The 19,565-nt window shown below is 46.2% G+C and overlaps 1 protein-coding gene across 8 annotated transcripts in view; it reads right to left on the reverse strand.

Annotated features, from left to right (window-relative positions):
- Positions 1 to 19,565, reverse strand: part of ARAP1 (ArfGAP with RhoGAP domain, ankyrin repeat and PH domain 1) — a 2,533,956-nt gene that overhangs the window by 1,564,348 nt on the left and 950,043 nt on the right. For all 8 annotated transcript variants that reach the window (XM_069640265.1, XM_069640269.1, XM_069640262.1 and 5 more), the window contains one exon: positions 16,725 to 16,882. In XM_069640265.1, coding sequence (XP_069496366.1) covers positions 16,725 to 16,882 — 158 coding nt within the window. The remainder of the gene's footprint in view (positions 1 to 16,724; positions 16,883 to 19,565) is intronic.

Consider the following 19,565-nt stretch of genomic DNA (forward strand, 5'->3'; position numbering starts at 1 on the left):
TCTATGAACATTGTGAAAGAGGATCTGAGCCCCGCAAGACGGGGATCCAAAGTGAATAGTGAATCAAGAGACTTTGATAGGCAAAGAGACTTGGGCACAGAAGGCCCTGATGCTAGTGATTTAACTGTATCCTCGTGCCAAAGAAGCCAGAGATTGTGCTACGCTCGAGTGAAGTGCCTTGTCCCGTGCTGAAAACATGGCAAAGGGAGGCCAGCAGCCCGAATATCCTGACATATATCTTTTTTGTGAACACTTCTTTTGTTTTTAATAAACACTACCCTCACAATATTTGTATTTAGAGGTAAGCATTGGCAATACGTTTTGTAGTATAGGCCCTTTTATTTTGACAAGCCATCAGTAGGACTGCGTTATTATTAGATAATAGGATTTAGGATTAGATAGGCGTTCATCATACCCTTGTTGAAGTTCAATAAACACCCTTGAACTGTGGTCACGTGTGTCTGTCATGCCATGCCTTCCTTACATGTGGTATCAGGAGTGGGATGTGACTCAACTGAAACACAATGGGGAACCCTAAAATTCCAGAAGCTTAGTCATAGAGCCTTAGAGCCCTGTATTGCCACAAAAGAATCATTAGGCGTTGATATCTGTAGCAGTAGAGAAGTGACTATCCCTCCAGGGAAAAGAGGAATGATTCCCACAGACTTAGTTTTGATACCCCTCCTAGGTGCTACATAAGATTGGCCCCAAAATCTGGCCTGGAAGTTTGGTGTAGACGTTCTAGCAGGCGTCACCGATCCCGACTTCCGGGGAGACTAACAAGTTACTTACCTTACTGGTAACATTCTTTCGATGGGATGTTCCTCCAACGTATTCCTCATGTTTGATAAATCCACTTCCAGCTTGTGGCCTCGTTTTTTTTTTCCACAGTAGAGGGCGCTGCGCGTCGATGTCCCTCGAAGGCCTACGTATCGGCGCTGGCATCACCATGGGTATAAAGAGTCTTGCGCAGCGTCCGTTGCTCAGTTCCGTTTTGAGGTGCTGTTTTGCTTTGCATGAATTGGTTAATAACCTTGAAGGAGCATAGGCTGCAAATACAAGGGAAGTTTTACCGCAGGGAATGATGGGAGGGGCGATAAGGAATACGTCGTAGGAAAATCCCATCGAAAGAACGTTATCAGTTTGGTAAGTGACTTGTTTTTCTAAGGGATTGTGTCCTCCGACGTATTCCTTATCTTTGATAGACTCCCATAGCAGTAGTATATAGAGGAGGCGGGAGTAAAATTACCTGTTTCCCTTTAAAGATGCCCAGGGTGCAACACAGCTTTTCCAAATTTCGTCTCCTGGCTAGAGGAGGAACCAAGACTGTAAAATGTAGTGAAAGTGTGTGCGGACGACCATGTGGCAGACGCACATATGTCCTTAATTGGAACTCCTCTTTCGAGAGCTGAAGAGGCTGCGATACCCCTGATTGAATGAGCCCTGAGATGTTGAGGGGGCTCTTTTCCTGCCAATTTATAGCATACTATAATGGTTAAAATAATCCATCTTGAAATGGTTTATTTTGTAATGGGCACACCTAATTTGTGCCCTGCATACCCCACAAACAATTGGTCTGCTTGCCTGATCTTTGCAAGTCTGCTAATGTAAAAACTTAAGGCACGCCTTGGATCCAGCCTGTGTAATCTCTCTTCCTCTTTCCCTGGATGGGGAGTAGGATAGAACAAGGGTAAGGTTATCTTTTGTGTGATGTGAAATTCTAAGACTACCTTTGGGAGAAAATTCAGCTTCACTTGTAGAACAACCTTATCTTTGTGAAAGATTGTATGTGGAGGTTTGCAAGATAAGGCTTGTAATTCACTCACTCTTCTGGCAGAAGTTAAAGCCACTAGAAAGACTGTTTTAAGAGTAAGAAATCTTAATGAACAGGAATTAAGGGGTTTGAATGGAGTACCCATTAGAAATTTCAAGACTAGGTTTTGGTCCGACATTGGAACTTGAAAAGGAGTTGGGGGAAAAACATTAGTTAACCCTTTCAGAAATTGAATCACTAAGGGCAATTTGAAGTATGAAGGCTCCTCTGCAGTGCGCTTGAAAATTGACAGAGCTGCAAGGTAGCCCTTGATTGTGCTAACTTGAAGACCTGAATTTGCTAAATAAAGCAAAAAAGATAACACCATTGGTTTATTACATGAAAAGGGTTCAATATTCTTGTCTCTACACCAGCTGCAAAATTTGTTCAAACGGCAGCAATATAAAGATTTTGTTGCTGGCCTTCTGGCTGAAAGCAACACCTCCATTACGTCATCCGAGAGATCCCAATCCTTGTATCTCAGCCTTTCAGAAACCAGGCATGAAAGTTGAGTGTTCTGATTTCCGGATGGGGAACCTGACCTCCCTTCTGCGAGAGAAGATCCTCTCTTTGCGGAAGATGAATCAGCGAACAGATGCACATGTCTAGAAGATCCAGATACCACGTTCTCCTGGTCCAATCCGAGGCAATTAGGCTCATGGGTTTCCCGAATCTTCTCAACCTCCTGATCATTTGAGGAATGACGGGGACTGCAGGAAACGCATACAGCAGTGGAAACTCACAGTCCACTACGAACGTGACCCCTAGAGCTCCTCTCGGGGGAAATTCCCTTGAGCAATACTGATCGCACTTCCGGTTGATAATGGTGGCGAACAGATCCACTTCAGAGGTTCCCCAAAGGGCGAAGATCTGTTGAAGGACTTCCTGAGCTAGTTCCCACTCGTGGGAGACTGTGTTCTGCCTGCTCAGAGCGTCCGCCGTCAAGTTCTTCTCCCCGGCTAGGTGAACTGCCGATAGAGAGATTCCTTCTTGAATTGCCCAAAACCAGAGCTGCATCGCCTCTCTGCAAAGTGGCAGGGACCCTACGCCCCCTCTTTCATTGAGGTAGTGCATGGCCGCTGTGTTACCCGTCATTATCAGGACATTCTTTCCCTGTACTGATGGCAGGAAAGTCTTCAGCGCTAGTCTGATCGCTCTCAGCTATAATAAGTTGATGTGTAGTCTGGACTCCGATGGAGACCAACGACCGCTGATGGTCAAGTCGTCTGCATGGGCTCCCCACCCAGTGAGTGAGGCATCCGTGACTACTGTTATCTCTGGCCATGGTTGCCAAAACTGTTCTCCTTTCAAGAGGTTCTCCCGACAGGCCCACCACTGAAGGTCTCGAGCTACTCTGTCTGGAATTCGTAGGAGATCTTACATCTTTCCTGAGAATTGTGACCACTGGGATCTCAACGCCCACTGGAGAGATCTCATCCTCAGGCGAGCCTCTGGCACTAGGAAAATGCAGGATGCCATGAGACCGAGCAACCTCAAAAAGTCGAAGGCTGGTAGATGCTGGGCATTTTTAAATCTGGTCACCATCTGTAGAATATCTTGAGCCCTCACCTCTGGTGGCGAGGCTTTTCCCAGGAATGTTTCCAGGACTGCTCCAATGAACTGGAGTCTCTGTGATGGTAACATCAGTGACTTCTCTAAGTTGAGGGAGAAGTCCAGCTTGTGGAGGAAATGGCGAACATAATCTAGAGGATTCTGAGCTTGTTCCAGGGATATTGCTCTGATCAACCAGTCGTCCAGGTAGGGGTAGACGTGAATCCCTTCCCTCCTTAGACTTGCAACCACAACCGCCATTAACTTGGTAAAGACCCTCAGGGAGGAGGTCAGCCCAAAAGGCAGGACTCGAAATTGATAATGAGAGTTGCCAATTGCGAACCTCAGGTATTTCCTGTGTTTGGGATGGATTGGCACATGGAAATAAGCTTCCTGAATGTCTAGAGATACCAACCAGTCCTGAAGCTGGAGGGCCTGAAAGATCTGAGAAAGGGTTACCATCTTGAACTTGTCTCTCCTGAGGAATTTGTTCAATTCTCGCAAGTCCAAGATGGGTCTCAATCCTCCGTCCTTCTTTGGTACTAGAAAGTAGGGGGAATACCAAGCCTTGTTCCTCTCCACTACAGGTACCGGTTCTATGGCACCTTTCTCTAGCAGGTCTAAAATCTCCTGCATAAGGAGTGTGTCTGGAAACTTCAAAGAGTTGTCCCCTGGTGGATGGCTCTGAGGAGTTTGTAGGAAAGGCAGGCAGTAACCTTGGGCAACTGTCTCCAATGCCAAACATCTGCCGTAATAGCCTGCCATTCTGTCAGATATTCAGTTAACCTGCCTCCTACTGGTGTCTTCTGAGGGGAGGCCTCAGAGGGGTTTAGAAGCGGTTGACGCAGATGCTGAGGGTAAAGTAGCACCTGCTGGTGCGGATTTGGTACCTTTGACCCGTCCACCACGGGTGAATCATCTCTGGCCCCTTTGAGCTGGCTGTCCTCTGCCTTTTCCGAATGCGGAGTAAAAACGAAAGGACTTACCCCTCCAGGATGTACTTGTGGGGCGATTTGGAGTTCGCCGGATTGCAGCCCCGAGTGATTTCGCTGCTGCTTTGGATGTCTGCAATTTCTCCAGACTGCCATCAGCGTTTTTCCAAATAGAGAAGTGCCGTCAAAGGGCATACTTAGAAGTCTGGCTTGTACATCAGGAGCAAAACCAAACTTCCCCAACCACGCAAATCTGTGGATTGTGGTACTTGCCAGCATGGCTCTGCTGATGCTGTCAGCAGAGTCAATGCCTGTTTGGAGGGACTCACACATCGCATCCTTGATGATGTTCAAGAATACTTCTCGTTCTTTCCCTTATGGAAGACAGTCAACCGCTGATGAAGCACACTCCCAAAGGGTGTGGCTGAATCTCGCTAGCGTGCAAGTGGCGTTGATATATTTAAGCGCCATACTTCATGCCGAAAAGACTTTTTTTGACATGACGTCAAATCTTTTATCATTCCTGCCTAGATGGGTATGCCGACTTACTGCTTGATGACGTCGCTGCCTGCACAACTAGACTCTCTGGAGTTGGATGCTTGCTTAGATATTCAGGGTCTGAAGCTGACACTGTGTATTTAGCAGAGAGTTTTTTTATTTACTGCAGGGATAACTTCAGGTGTCTCCCAATTTGCAGATATTTTCCTTTGCTGTGCAGCATGAAAAGGGATGATGGGATCCTCTTGGGGCCCTTTACCTAATATATCAGTAAGATCATCTTGCTGGAAAGAGGGTGCAGGTGTAGTTCACCCCATAAATTGCATAATTCTAGCCATAAGGGCCCTGTAAGGTATTTCTACATGTTCTCCAGGTTCTGGTCTAGCAAATTCTGCCTCTGGAGATATACCACTGGCGTCCTGTAAAGACTCTTGTAGATCTTTCAATCTGTTTTCTTCAGAGATTAATTCCTCTGGAATGGGTACTGTTGTTCTTTGTAGTCCAAAAGGTCTCTCATTGTCAGACTCCTCCCCTTCCTCATATATAGAAGATAAAGCTCTAAAGTAATCAGATTTTGGATAGGGAGTAAACCCCATTTCCAGCAAAGAAGGAGCCAAATTTGTGGTTACTGCTTGTGAAAACGTCATGGTTTTCGACGTAGACATTGTAGGTTTCGACAAACCCATAAAAGGCGTTGAAAACGTCGAAAAGGGCCTCTATGTACGAGAGGACCGGAATCCTACTCTGCGCCGTCAAAGTTGTCAACGCCACTCTCGACATCTTGGTCGGAGCTTTCGACACCTCTGGTGCCCGTGGCGTAGTACAGGTTTTAGGCGTATCTTTCATTGGAGTCGACGACGGCGTCGATGATACAGATTTGTGCATCGAAGGTACCTTCGACAATGGCGTCGATGACGCAATCTCATCCAATGATGTTTTGCCTTTACTCGAGGGTTCATGACGCTCTCAAGTAGATTTGCTCACCGGGTTCAACGACTCGCACGCAGAGTTTTTGTTTTTCGGGTCTTTCACCCAGGGTATTACCTCTAAGCATCTCCGAGGCGGTCGAGGCCACTTTCTCGAAGACCCTAAGCCTTTTTTACAAAATTCTTCCCACTTAGCCAGAGAGCTATGTTTTGTGGGGCAGGTGACCCTTTTCCGGGGAACTTGAGGAAGAGGAAGAGGGAGATCTATGACGCCTCTTCTTAGAGTGTCTCGATCTCGAAGAGTGATGGGAACCGCTTCGAGATCTCAATCGGGAATGTTTCTCTTGACGGCGAGGAGACTAATGTCTCGACTCAGCCAAGGATACTTTTGAAGGGGTAGAAGTTTTAAACAGCCTTACCTCTTTCTAACTTTCCCATGGACATGCAGTTATCATACTCTGAACACTGGTGCTCTGATCCCATGCACCACAAACAGATCCTGTGAGGATCCGTTAGAAACATCTTCTTTCCGCAATCTCGACATTTTTTAAAATCGGATCGTGGCATCGATGGTTCGGATGAAGATGCCATCATTAGAAACATTAGATTTTCGATGAATTTCGAAGATTTTATCGAAGAATGGAACCGAGCGTTGCGTCTACGAGGCTCATGAAGTGTGGAAAAACAGAACTGAACAACGGACGCTGCGCAAGACTATTTCTACCCATGGTGACGTTGGCACTGATACGGAGGCCTTCGAGGGACACCGGCTCGAGGGACGTTGATGTGCAGCGCACTCTACTGTGGAAAAAAAATTCTGAGGCCAGCAAGATGGAAGCGGATTTATCAAAGATAAGGAATACATCGGAGGACACAATCCCTTCAAAATAAAAGTTCTCTTACAGAACCTTGGTGAAATCCCATTTGAAGTACATCGTGGGGACAACATTGTACAAAGAATTCTTGAAAGGGCTCTATTTTCTCATTTTAAAGAAAGTGAACCAGAAGAAACCGAGAGAGGTACCTTGGGCGTTGGAGAACCCAATGAATCATCTATCACTGAAAAGAAACGGGAAGAAGAGCTTACCATCTTTGCATACCTGGCCTTCACCCAGCGAAATGACCCATCCCACACGGAGGCTTTCTTACAACCAATTCCCGAAGGGGAGGGAGTAGAGAAGGGAAGTCCTTTTTTCTTGTTAAAGCAAGGATTGCTGTATAGAAAAGAAACATCCACAGAAGGCCTAAGTAAAACTCAGTTAGTAATCCCCAAAACCCACCGGAAGATCGTACTAGAGATTGCGCATTCCCATCTGGCAGGGGGACACATAGGACAATCCAAGACCCAGGCCCACATCAGTGGAAAGTTTTACTAGCCAGGTATGCATGCTGATATAAAAACCTTTATTCAGACATGTGAAATATGTCAGAAAACCAGTACTCGCATCCCATTGCCTGCCCCTCTGAATCCTTTACCAATAATAGAAGTCCCTTTCTCATGGATTGGTATGGACATCATTGGACCTTTGGAAACATCTAGACTGGGTAGAAAATATGTCCTCGTGATTGTCCACTGCGCGACCAGATACGCAAGGCATTCCCTATGCGGAAAAACACCACACAGCAGATTCTAAAGCACCTCCCACAATATTTATCCAGGGTTGGTTTTCCTAAGGAAATCCTAACTGATCAAGGATCCAATTTCATGAGCAAGCTCATGGGTGAAGTCATGGAGCTGCTCCATATTACCGCTATCTGAACTTCAGTTTACCACCCTCAAACAGACGGGTTGGTAGAAAGATTCAACAAAACACTCTAAATGATCCTAAGAAAGTTGGTACATAAGGACGGGAAGGACTGGGACTGTATGATCCACTGGGCACTATTTGCAGTGAGGGAAATCCCTCAGGCATCCACTGGCTTTTTGAACTACTTTATGGTAGAGAACCAAGACATGAGCTGGACATGCTGCAGGAGACCAGGGTAGAAAGAGAAGAGACACCTATTCTCTTTCGCAAAGAGCTACCTGATTGCGAGAGCGTATGAGACTTGTTCGAAATGTAGTCTATACTCATATGGAAAAAGCCCATATCGAACAAAAGTCCACATATGACAAAAAGGTAAACATATGATCCTTTTCCTTAGGACAAAAAGTGTTTGTCCTCTTGCCTACCTCAGAAAACGAACTTGTCACTATTTGGCATGGGCCATATGAAATCTTGGAAGAAATATAAGGTAGCACAACCCGACAGGAAACAAAAGATCCATCTATATCACATAAATCTCTTAAAAGAGTGGAAGGAAAACCTGTTCGTCCACCAATTCCACGGTACTATCCTGTTTGGTACCAAAAGAAATCGATAACTTTGAATTAATTCCCGGGGTCGTGGCCAGCAGCCGATGGTGTAGGTCGGCTTCCAAGCAAGTGCCCGCCTGATCCTAAAATATCTGACTAACATAAGACTGATATGCTGGAGCTGCAGCCCACAAACGGAGGATCGGGTGTGTGAACGTTCCAGGCACTCTAGGCTTGAACGTTGACAGTGGAGATCTGCAAAGTGCAAAGATATACAAAGCGAGGAGCAGGGTTTGTCGGTGGTACCTCCATCCAAGATGGCACCGGCATGACAGAGAAGATAAAGGAATCGAGTGAACAGCCCAAAAGACCAGAAGAAGTAGACCAGATGAGAAGGAGAGTGACAGGCAAGGGACAGGAGAGCCGCAGTGGGCGCTAGGATCGCGAGCAGTGGAAGAGAGCAGCCGGTGTCAGGGGGTGGCCAACAGAGAGAAAAAGCGGGAAGAAAAACGGCAACCGAACCGCATACCATGCTGTGTGACAGATAGATTAAGGCAAGTGCTGCGCGTGCCACCACGGTGCAGTTTACCCCGCCCGAGTTGCGAGTGATCAGCAGGCCGCGTGTACCGGCACGTTTGGCTGACACAGAGCTCCCAGCAAAACATCACATCAAAGATCCTTTGAGTACGTGCAGAGCCGTGGGAGCTCCTCCAAACACAGCATCATCCCGCGGGGGCTCCGGTCATGTGTAGGAGTTGCAGCGCATTTTGTATAGTGAACGGAAGAGCCCAGGCCGGACGGTTATAGAGAGTCGCTGTCCCCTGCAGTGAAGAAGCAGGGATTGTCACACGGTAAGATGGCAAGCTGCATGACAACAGACACTGTGAGAGGAACAAACACATGAACCTGGGCTGCGAGGAGTAACCACAGGCAACACTATTAGTCCACACAAACAGAGGTTGGAAGAAGCAGAGGCAACCTGCCTGGGATGCAAGCCATTGTGAGGAGGTACATGCAAACCTGGACTAAGAGGTAAAACCGGAATACGGTCTCAGCAGTTCCTGCCCTAGAGAGCCCAAGACAAGTGTCACAGTATCCCTGAAGGGGGCAGATGAGCTCCGGATGAGCAGGTGAGACTCAAATGTATGAGCAACAGTAAATAAAGGCCCCCACTGACCGGAACTAAAGGCAACCATTTTCTATAAACCCTAGACTTAATCAAGGGTTACTGGCAGGTCTCAGTGTATGGACCTGATAAGGAAAAGACAGCTTTCCCGACGCCCCTGGGACTGTTCCAGTTCAAAGTCCTCCCTTTTGGCTTACACAGGGCTCCATCCACTTTCCAATGACTTATGGACAGAATATTACAGCCCGACTCTGATTTCTGTGGAGCTCATATTGACGATATAGTCATTTATAGTAAAACCTGGGAAGCCTATCTTTTCCATCTCTTTACTATTATGAGAGCCCTCAGAGAAGCTGGCCTAGCTGCCAATCCATCCAAATGCAGACTCTCCCAATAAGCCATGAAATACCTTGGCTTCTTTGTAGGAAATGGTAGTGTCCAACCTCAAAGAAAGAAAGTGAAGGCCGCCCTAGATACCCCTAAGCATAAAACTAAGAGAGACCCCAGAGCCTTTATAACCGTAGGATTATCCCAAACTTCTCAGACAGGACAGCTAAGCTGACAGACAAATTTAAGAACGCTGAATCCTAGAATATTCATTGGACTGACGAGGACGATGTATGTTACAACAACTTAAAACAAACCTTGTTCCAGAACCCAATCCTAAAGGTATAGATTTCGTAAAGGAATTTGTATTACAAACAGACGCCTCCCTTACAGGGCTAGGAGAAGTCTTGTCACACGGATTGAAACATCCTATCTTATTTACAAGTCACAAACCTTTCCTACGTGAAAAGGATTTATCCATGTTGGAATTAGAGGCCCTTGCCATCAACTGGGCCATTACCCACCTTAGATACTACATCCCAGGAAGGAAGTTCACACTTGTCACGGATCATTCTCCACTAGTTTTGGATTAGCCAGCGAAAAGATTCTAACCCTTGAGTCATGCGATGGGTCTTAGACCTGAAACCCTACTGTTTCACTGTGGAGCACCAAAAAGACAAAGAACAATTTCCTTTCTCGGTTCCTGAAGGTGTCTTACCCGCTAGTCCCTGGGGATCTGTCATCCCGGTCATCCAGGTGGCTAGGACACAGCCATCGCTTTTGGATCCAAATCCTGTGGGTGGACCAGTGCAGGCAGGAGGATCACCTGGATGAGGGGTCTTCAGGGAGTGGAAGTGGGACCCCGGACAGCAAGATGCGGCATCCCCTTCCCTGTAACACCTTTTCTCCATCCTACCAGGTAGGATACTTAGGAACTCAACCACATTCCCCTTTTACGACACAAACACTTTCTCAGATAAAACTGACTAACACCCAAGCCGTAAACCTGACATGTCCCAATGGAATGGTCAGGCAGGGTCAGGCAATTACTGATCATTACACACCTGACTTCCATCACACTTCCCCACACAGATAAAAGGCGGAGCACGAAAGTACACTCTGAGCAAGGCAAAGCACACGAGGAAGCAGCAGTTCCAAGATGGCAGTTTAATACAAGGAGAAAGATGGCAAGACCGGAGAGGGCTTCAAGGCGGCAAGTGTCCTTGACCTTTTCAGAGAAAGACCATTACTTTCATGAGCCTTCAAGAATAAGAAACATAAGACGCAGAATCAAAGTTGGAGAAACCTGCATTGTGTGTCGGAGGTACCCGGGGCTCTCTCGCGTCAATAGGCAAAACGGGGATGATCATTTGCTGCTGTGGTACTGTCCCTGGCTCCTACAACAAAGCAGCAACAGTAAAGTCAGCCCAGCCGAAGAGTTGGGGAGACTGATACCAGACCAGTCTGTCTTAAAGCCAAAGTTGTAAGCTGCAACATTCTATAGAGAAAACTGAAGAGAACAGTGTGTGAAGCATACGTGACAAGCAATGCTAATAATTAGACAGCATATGAGTAACTGAACTTTTGAAGCCCAGACAGATACCATAAACAGAGTGGTCCGGCACCACGTGGGTGCTCATTCAAAGGTCTTTGTGAGGTATCGAACTGAAAGGTGGCAAATGTAAAAAGGAATTGTGAAATCGAAGTGGTCGAGCAACGGGTCAAGCCCAACCCTGTGCACATTTGAAGGTTTTCGATAGTTGATGCTAACTGAAATTGGTTTGAACCTGGCTGAGGGAGACTAATTGTGTAAGAGGAAGGCTCTGAGCCTGGCTGAGTGGTATCCGGGGTGAACCACGAGTCACCTGAGAAAGAATATTCTATGAACATTGTGAAAGAAGATCTGAGCCCGGAAGAGGGGGATCCAGGGTGAATAGTGAATCACCTGAATGGAGTATTTGTAAGAGGAAAATAACGTCTTGTTTGTTTTGTTAAATCAGGCACTCTGAATCAAGAGACTTTGATAGGCAAAGAGACTTGGGCACAGAAGACCCTGATGCTAGTGATTGAACTGCATCCTCGTGCCAAAGAAGCCAGAGGTTGTGATATGCTCAAGTGAACTGCCTTGTCCCGTGCTGAAAACGGGGTGAAGGGAGGCCAACGGCCTGTACATCCTAACAAATCATTGTTGTGAACACTTCTTTCTTTTTCATAAACACTACCCCCACACTATTTGTATTTTGAGGCAAGGATTGACAATAGTTTTTTTAGTATAGGGCCTTTTATTTTGACAAGACACCACTAGGACTGCGTTACTATTATTTGATGGTCGTAGATTGCTCCCATCTGTAGATTTAGGATTAGTTAGGCGTCCATCATACCCTTGTTGAAGTTCAAAAAACACCCTTGAACTGTGGTCACTTGTGTCTGTATTACTATTGATACCATGCCTTCCTTACACTACCCATCTCACTGTTACCAGGAGGGATTTATGGTCACTATATGCCCGGTCGATGATTGAGAATTCTTCAATTTCCTCCCAATTATCATCTGCACCAATACATAGTCTATCCTAGAGGACCATTCAGGTCCACAAAAAGTGTTCTTTTCCGGCCTGTCCTCTTTTCATATGCCATTACAAGCCCTCAAGTTCAGCCCATAGAGAATCTGGGTGTTTCCAAAGCATATTTATGTGTCCGCACAGGAAAAGCAGCTTCCAAGGACGGGATCTCCCAGACCGCAACTACATCGTCCCATATTCGCTTGGTTCCTTTTAATTTTTTGAACTGGATATTAAGGTCGCCTCCAACAATAACATGAAGGTGACCAGGGGACTGAGATTCCCAGTTACTAATTAAGTCATGCAGGAGTGTCAAGGTGGCCAGTGGGTTTTTCCCATATGGTCTGTTGTAAACGTTAAAAATAAGGAGTGTAAGCCCCTCCACATTAGTACCAATTACCAATTGTAAGTCAGCATCAGCAGCACTCTGGCTGCCTAACTTAGTCTCCCAGCCAGACAATACTGACACAAGGGTCAACAACTTCCCCCCTCCCCCAATGCCTTGAACTCCTGTAGCTCAATGGGTTCCAGTGCCCAGGTTTCCTGGACACATTATTTCATTCGCAGATATAAAAGTAACCCGTTCAGGGTCCATCAGGTGCTTAGCAATACCAGCTACATTCCAAAACAGCACCTTTGTGCATCCGGGCTTGGCAGGATTTAACAGGGGGCTGGGGAGAGATGTCAATCCACCTCATTCAAGTCAACTCCCCTAGGTGACAATTCCTGAGATCCAGCAGCTATCCAGTCTCTGCAGGATAATTCATTGGCTAGCATAGGTAGCGTTGACCACAGGAAGATTAGAGACCCACGCGGGGGATAAGTTCTTGCCCCTATCGACAAAAGCCCCTCCACCAGATCGGAGTCCTTGAGGACCATTTCAATAAAGTCTCTCTTGTCCGAGGCCCTATTTCCTCAGCGGGCCCGAACAATATCCACTCTGATTACAGATACACAACCCTTCACATTACGTATCCAGTGGATACTCTTATTGATTAGAGAGTCTTCGATTTTCAAAAGCACTGGGGTTTAATTTCGGGATGTCACACAGTGGTTGGAGGTCCATAGTTTATAGGAGCGTCACCCCTTCTGCATAAACTGGGATTGGAATTAGAACTGCCCTTATATAAAGTTCATGGGGTATAAGTAGATGCATGTTTATTAATAATATCAGTTATGGGCTTAGCCCACATATCATTCTTTGCCATTATTGTGTTTGTGTTTTGCATCAATGCCCCCCTGTCTTTAGAGTCACTTAGTTTATTCAGGGGCCATAATATAGGTCCCACTTGCCCCTTTTCTAGGACTGAGTTCATGCCCGGTCTAGCCGGTGGTTTAGGTGTAGGAGGGATAAACGCTTTTTGGGCTACCTCAAGTTGTTTTCCCTGATACAGGACTATTTCCGATAACCCCATAAACAATTCCTTTAATTTGCCTATTTCCATTATTAAATGACTCAAGTTCTGACTACTACGCCAGTCACTTTTACAGTAAGGGCAAATTAGTTCTAATTGCTGGAGTAGATTCACTGCCCCCTTAGATATTATTGGGGTTATTTGGGGTTCTCTACAACCAATTCCTGATGGTTCCCCAGGGCATGAATTATGTCCCTTCTTCTTCGCTGCCATCCCTGGGTTCAATTGCTCATATTCCTCCAACGGACAGGACTCCAGGTGGGAAAATCTATTATGGAGAATTACTTAGGGTGCAACCAAAACACTTCCACAGAGATCTGTGGCTGCACAGGATTTTGGTACTGAACAGCCCTCAGATACTCCCACCCTGGGCCTTTTCTCACATTCTACCACAATAGATGGAACAGGAGGCGGAATTACAATCGACCCAAGGTCAGAAATGGGTGCAGAAACACTACAATGGGCCAAGTCTGCGCAAGTCACCCCCTGGGGATACACCTCGATCACGGTTCCCTCCGAGGTACCTACAGACCCTGCAGCATTGAGCCAGTGGGCGGGGAGAAGGTAATCTATGCCCCCCGCCCCTTCCCAGCCCGATGCCCCTTCCACAACAAATTTAACCAAATCGTCCACCCTTGGACTTCTCCAATTTCCAGGGACACATTGGAATCCATGCTTTCCTTTATGGGAGGCTTCCTCCTTTTCATCCCATTCCACAATATATCCCATAACCTTGGATCCATCCTCCATGATGGCACAGTCGGTATTAGGCCTAGCTGGGGCAGACACACTCGAGACCTCTCCATCTAGATCATACAACAGCCCTTCAATTTCAGTAATTAAGATATTAACATCTTTGATGGGCTCAAATAATTTATAGACCTTTCTAGGGCCCACCCCTGGTGAGATGGGAGAGTTTGCCTAACGCTTATCCATCTTATCCTTTAGGATCCCTACCAGCCCTCTATGTTCTCCTTCAGCCCTGTAATACAGGAAGAGGAAAAGAGGAAAGGTAACCTGTTAAATATGCAAATATGCAGGTAGAAGTGCAGACCAGTTAGATTTTTACAGCATGACAGTAGATCCAATAAAAAAACTGAAAAATCATATGTGCTTGGCAGGTAAAATTCAATAGATAAGGATAGCTAAAAATAAGGCTGCAATTAATAAACAAATATGTCAGTAAACAGCAGTGGTTATAAAATGATTAAAAACCATTAGGAACTAAAATTACACTTGCAATTTAAGAACAATTGGGCTAATATGAACATGTAACATTCAATCAATAAAAATATTTAAAAAATAAAACATTACACATCAAATATCCCTCTACAATTAGAACTAGGAGATAAGCAATGACAGCTTAGTGCCTCAGATTACACGGGTGAGCAGGGAACGCCCGACGGCTCAAGGAGCTGTTTTAGTCCATCTCTCCCTCCCTGCCCCACCCAGGAGCCAGGAAATAGACAAGTTGACTTGAATCCACACTGTGTTAGTCCCAGAACAATTTTTACCACAGTGCCTGCATTCCTTGATCATGTGCTTGTGTGAGGGGCCGTTGGTACGTTAGTTCCTTAATCCTTTTGCAGAGAGAAGTTTGTGGGGAAAGATACAAAGTACAGAAGCACAACAGCACAGTGGTCACAAACACGGGACAGCAATTGCAGCCATTCACAACCATTTACAATAGGAGGCTGGAGATACTTAGAACAGCGTAACATAGTCCCACAGCCATAAGAAGGTTCATCAACTGATAACGGTGGGGTAACAACACATGCCGTAGGGTGGTGGGCAGTAAGGACTGCGAGGGGTGGGAATCAGGTGGGGATTAAAATACCATGGCCTGTTCTGCGAAGGGTGCACATTCTCTTTGGTTCTGAGTCCCAATACTGCGCTTTCTCCCTACAGACCAACCGAGGAGAACAAAGTTCGACTTAAATTGTTACTTACTTTCGAGCACAACGTCACACCGCCCCACCACGAACCACCATTACCCACTTGCTGACCATACTTGTGCCTCCTCCTCTTCACAGTCAGCACGACACGACGCAGCAAATACGATGTGATCCGATGGCTCAGAAGGTGCAAACATGCCTCAGATAGCCACGGTCTTGCACATAGCAAAGCAATCCGTAGTAGTTTTGCAGTGCCTTTCCTTACTATGGTTCAGAGGTTCCATGCAAACATCTAACAAACAGCGGCAACAGGCTTTACCTGTAGGGCTTCACCACCAGGGTTTTGCAGGTCCCTTTTATAGCCTGTGCTGACTCTGCCTCAGGCTGTTAAAGGGATATCCATGTAAAACGAGTTAAAGGCAGGAAAACGGGATACCAGTGAACAAACTGCGGCAACAGGCTTTACCTTACAATAACATTGTTCTAGAGTACAGAAACAAAAACAGACTACTCCGCTTTCTTTGATACCATGGGCAGCGTCAAAGGAAATCATATGCAGTTACCTATGAGTGGGGTGTAGATCTCTGTATTAGGCTGGGGCCTTTCTCTGGAACAGCCTCTCTGCCTCTCTCATACTTGAGCAGGACCACACAAGGATCCGGAAGCAACTCAAGACCTTCCTTTTTGCTTCCGCTTTCTCTCTCCCTCTCACTTGCTGACGTCCCAGTCTGCTGCGCATATTGGTTACCTGGCCGCCCACTGAACATACCTGCACGACCGGTGGCCCTTACACTGCCTCCGGGCCTCCCATCCACTTAAGGGATTGTATCTGTAACCCTACAGTTACTTTGCACTCTCCCCTCCGCCGCCCCCCCCTGGCACTTCGCTGTTAGACCCCCCCCAACACCTGTGCGATCTGAATGACACAAGGCCTAGTAAGGTTGTTGGTTTGTCCTCCTTCTGTCCACCATTCCTTGTCTTGTCACGCCTAGAAACACTTGTGTACAGGGGCGTTATAAATGACATATCATATGTATGAAGATAATGCAATAAATGCATATTTCAATCAACACAGCAGTCGCTTTGTGGTAAACACCATTCAGTGGAGTCCCACTGTACGCTCCCAGAACATGGGTGGAAACATAGGAAGGCCTTTGAAGCTGCCATATACAATTCTATGCTATTCTATTCCTGGGAATCTAAGCGTTCTCTTTTGGACAATGAACATGGTTTCAGCTTGGATTGCCCTTTCCATCTAATATTTATATCCAGCATTGTATTGCATTATAATAAGGCTGCACTGCCCTGTTTATGTTATTGAAACTCACAGTCCATGAGGGTCAACTCAAATGAGGCAGGAAAAAGTGAGTAGGAAATGTACTCACCAAACTCTGGCTGATGACGAATGAAGTTCATTGCGGGCTCTATCCCAGAAGTTACAGATGAGTGCAGAGATTTAACACGGGGTATGATAGGTGGTGGGACATTGAGCTGCTTATCAGCACCCGTAGGTTCCACTTTAGAAGGTGGTGGAGGAGAAGGACTGTAAAGCAACAAAGAAATAATAAAATTTCAGCCAACTTTCTCAAAAATATGTTGTTCCCTCAACACACCCCACAGATATTACATCCCTTGATTTAAACGCTTGTTCTAAGGTCCATAAAATTCCAGGTTACTCCTGTGAATAATCCAGATGTTTCCCTTCAGAAGGTGGAGAAGGACTGTAAAACAACAGAGCAATAATACAATTTCAGCCACATTTCTCAAATATATGTTGTTCCCCCAACACACCCCACAGATATCACGTCCCTTGATTTAAATGCTTGCTCTAAAGTCCATACAATTCCAGGTTGCCTCTGTGAATAAAACCGATAACGAAAGGGCATATGATGTCTTTAATATTTCAAAAAGGATATCTTTTCATTTGTCTCATTGGCCCCAACTTATTATTCTGTCCAAAATGAACCTTATGTTCTGTTTTTCATTTTGTTCAAGCTTTGTGAAACTAGTTTTCACTGGACATCCTGCCATTGTTTTCTGAGGTCCAAACTAAATCCCATGCTAATCGGAGGCTTACAATGTAAAATATATCAGACCATAATTACTTATCAGTGGGAATTTTTGGAGTCCATGTGTCCCATCCGAGGAGATTTCATGAGCGCGAGGAACCTTTCAAAGAACCTGTCCTCACAGGCCGGAGGGGTGATGGGTGATATTGATGGGGCAGCGGGCGCCTGCTGGAGCCATTGCATGCCCTGCCCATACAAACGCAGCGGGAACCTGCCCTGCGCAAATTAAGGATAGGCTGTAGGCCACGTACCTGGTTGACACCAGTCCCACCTTGACACTCGTTCCTCCACCTGCTCCTTTCCTTGGTGCGGTATCGGACGGGTGCTCATGATGTCTGGCACGGTGGCCATTTTGTCGAGCTGTCCTCCACGTGCCTGCGTCGTGTTGCTTGGCTCACTGGGCCCAGCCTCGTCCAGGACTCTTGAGTGTGGATCATGAGGCCTACCCTGCACTTCAGATCGAGATTGGATAGGCATTTCGCCCTCGGCGGAGTTGCCGCTAGTGCCACGTACAGGCACCCCCTCTGACATGTTGCCGGTGCTAGGGCGTGGCCCCTCGAGTGAAGACCCAGTAAAAGAACCATCCGGTCCCTCAGCACTGTCACTGGGAGGATCCACTGACCCCTCGGCCTGTAGGCCGGTAGCTAGATTAGCCTCGGTACTCGTGCTGGTATGAGAACCGGAGAGGTTCCTCCAACGCGGGCGAGACCTTGGAAAGGAGTCTCCCTTGCAGGGTGCGCTGGAAAAGAGCGGCCTTACCTTGGGCCTGGATCGATGTTTGACGAAGTCCCTCAGGTCTTCTGGAGGTGACCTCTGGAAGGGCTTGCTCCATCTGGAAAGTCTGTTTTTCAGTGACCTCAAAAGAAAGCGCGTTGCACGCGGTACAAGCTTGCCAGCTGTGGTCGGGGCCAAGGCAACCAAGGCAGAGGGCGTAGGGGTCTGAAGTCAGGAAAAGTCCCTCACAGGATGGTCACCTGCTGAACCCTGTTGAAATTGACATGTGCCGGGGAGGAGTGTGACGCCTGACGACTGAGTACCTGAATGAAAAAAAAAAAAGACGAAGAAGATGTATCCGCGCGTGGAATTACATGGCCGAAGCCAGGAGCGCTGGTGAACTCGGCCTGTTCCCGTCAATGCAGAAAAGGGGACAGAGGTGTGGCGTCGGAGGGCGGGGTCAGAGCAGCGCATGCTCCCAAGGCCGCCGCCCGCGCGCCTCTAAATTTAAAGGGGACGAAGGTTTTTTCTGGTGAAAAAGATTCCGTAAGAGTATTATAATGAATTATAGTATTAATTTTCCTGTGCACTGAAAGTGACTTGCACCTCTTGGATTTTTGGATACTATATTATCGCAGCAACTGGGAATGTAGGGGCTCTAATGTTCATATAATGACAATACCCGACATGCAGCTATAGTTGGCATAATATGGAAATGCCTGGAGATACAATGCTGAAGTGGCATATCTATGGCAGTGCCTTAGCCTATTTGTTTTTGTGTTTATAGTTTATTTAAAACGTTAACACATTTTTAATCATATACTTCAAAACACTTAGTTCATTACAAGTGGCAATACATTAATTAATTCAGACACAACATTCTAAAACAAACATTACAGACATTAATACATTCAACACAATACAATACCATACACTATTTACCCATCAGGGCCTCCCTTTCTAACCCCAAGATGACTTTTTCCACCTATCTGACAAATAACTTGATTATAGTGGACTAATTGAGAAAAACATTTTCCAGCAACTTTGTGTATCACTATTAAAATATTCACTTAAGCAATGGTCATTGAGATAGAGGATCCATACAATAGCCTATTCCACATGATTTCCCTGGTTAAATCCTCTAATCTCCTTATACTTGTTAATTTGTTCATTTATTTGCATGAACTTTCCCAACCACATTTTCCTCCGGTGGCGTGTTGCGCTACAGCCAGTCAGCCAATGTTCTAGCGTGTCTGCCTCCCTCGGCTTTTTACAGAGCCAACAATTTCTTTCTTTTCAAGGGATCCCTCTTATGGGACTCCACCTTTGTAGGGAGCTTAGTAAGTGAAGACAAAAGTGCATATAAATGTAACAATATTTCTGCCCTGGGAATCCCATCACAGAGAACTGTATCTCCTTATATTTACACAGGTGTGTGGTTAG

Source organism: Ambystoma mexicanum, chromosome 7q, assembly GCF_040938575.1.
Source record: "Ambystoma mexicanum isolate Mex_15411 chromosome 7q, UKY_AmexF1_1, whole genome shotgun sequence".
Classification (NCBI taxonomy): domain Eukaryota; kingdom Metazoa; phylum Chordata; class Amphibia; order Caudata; family Ambystomatidae; genus Ambystoma; species Ambystoma mexicanum.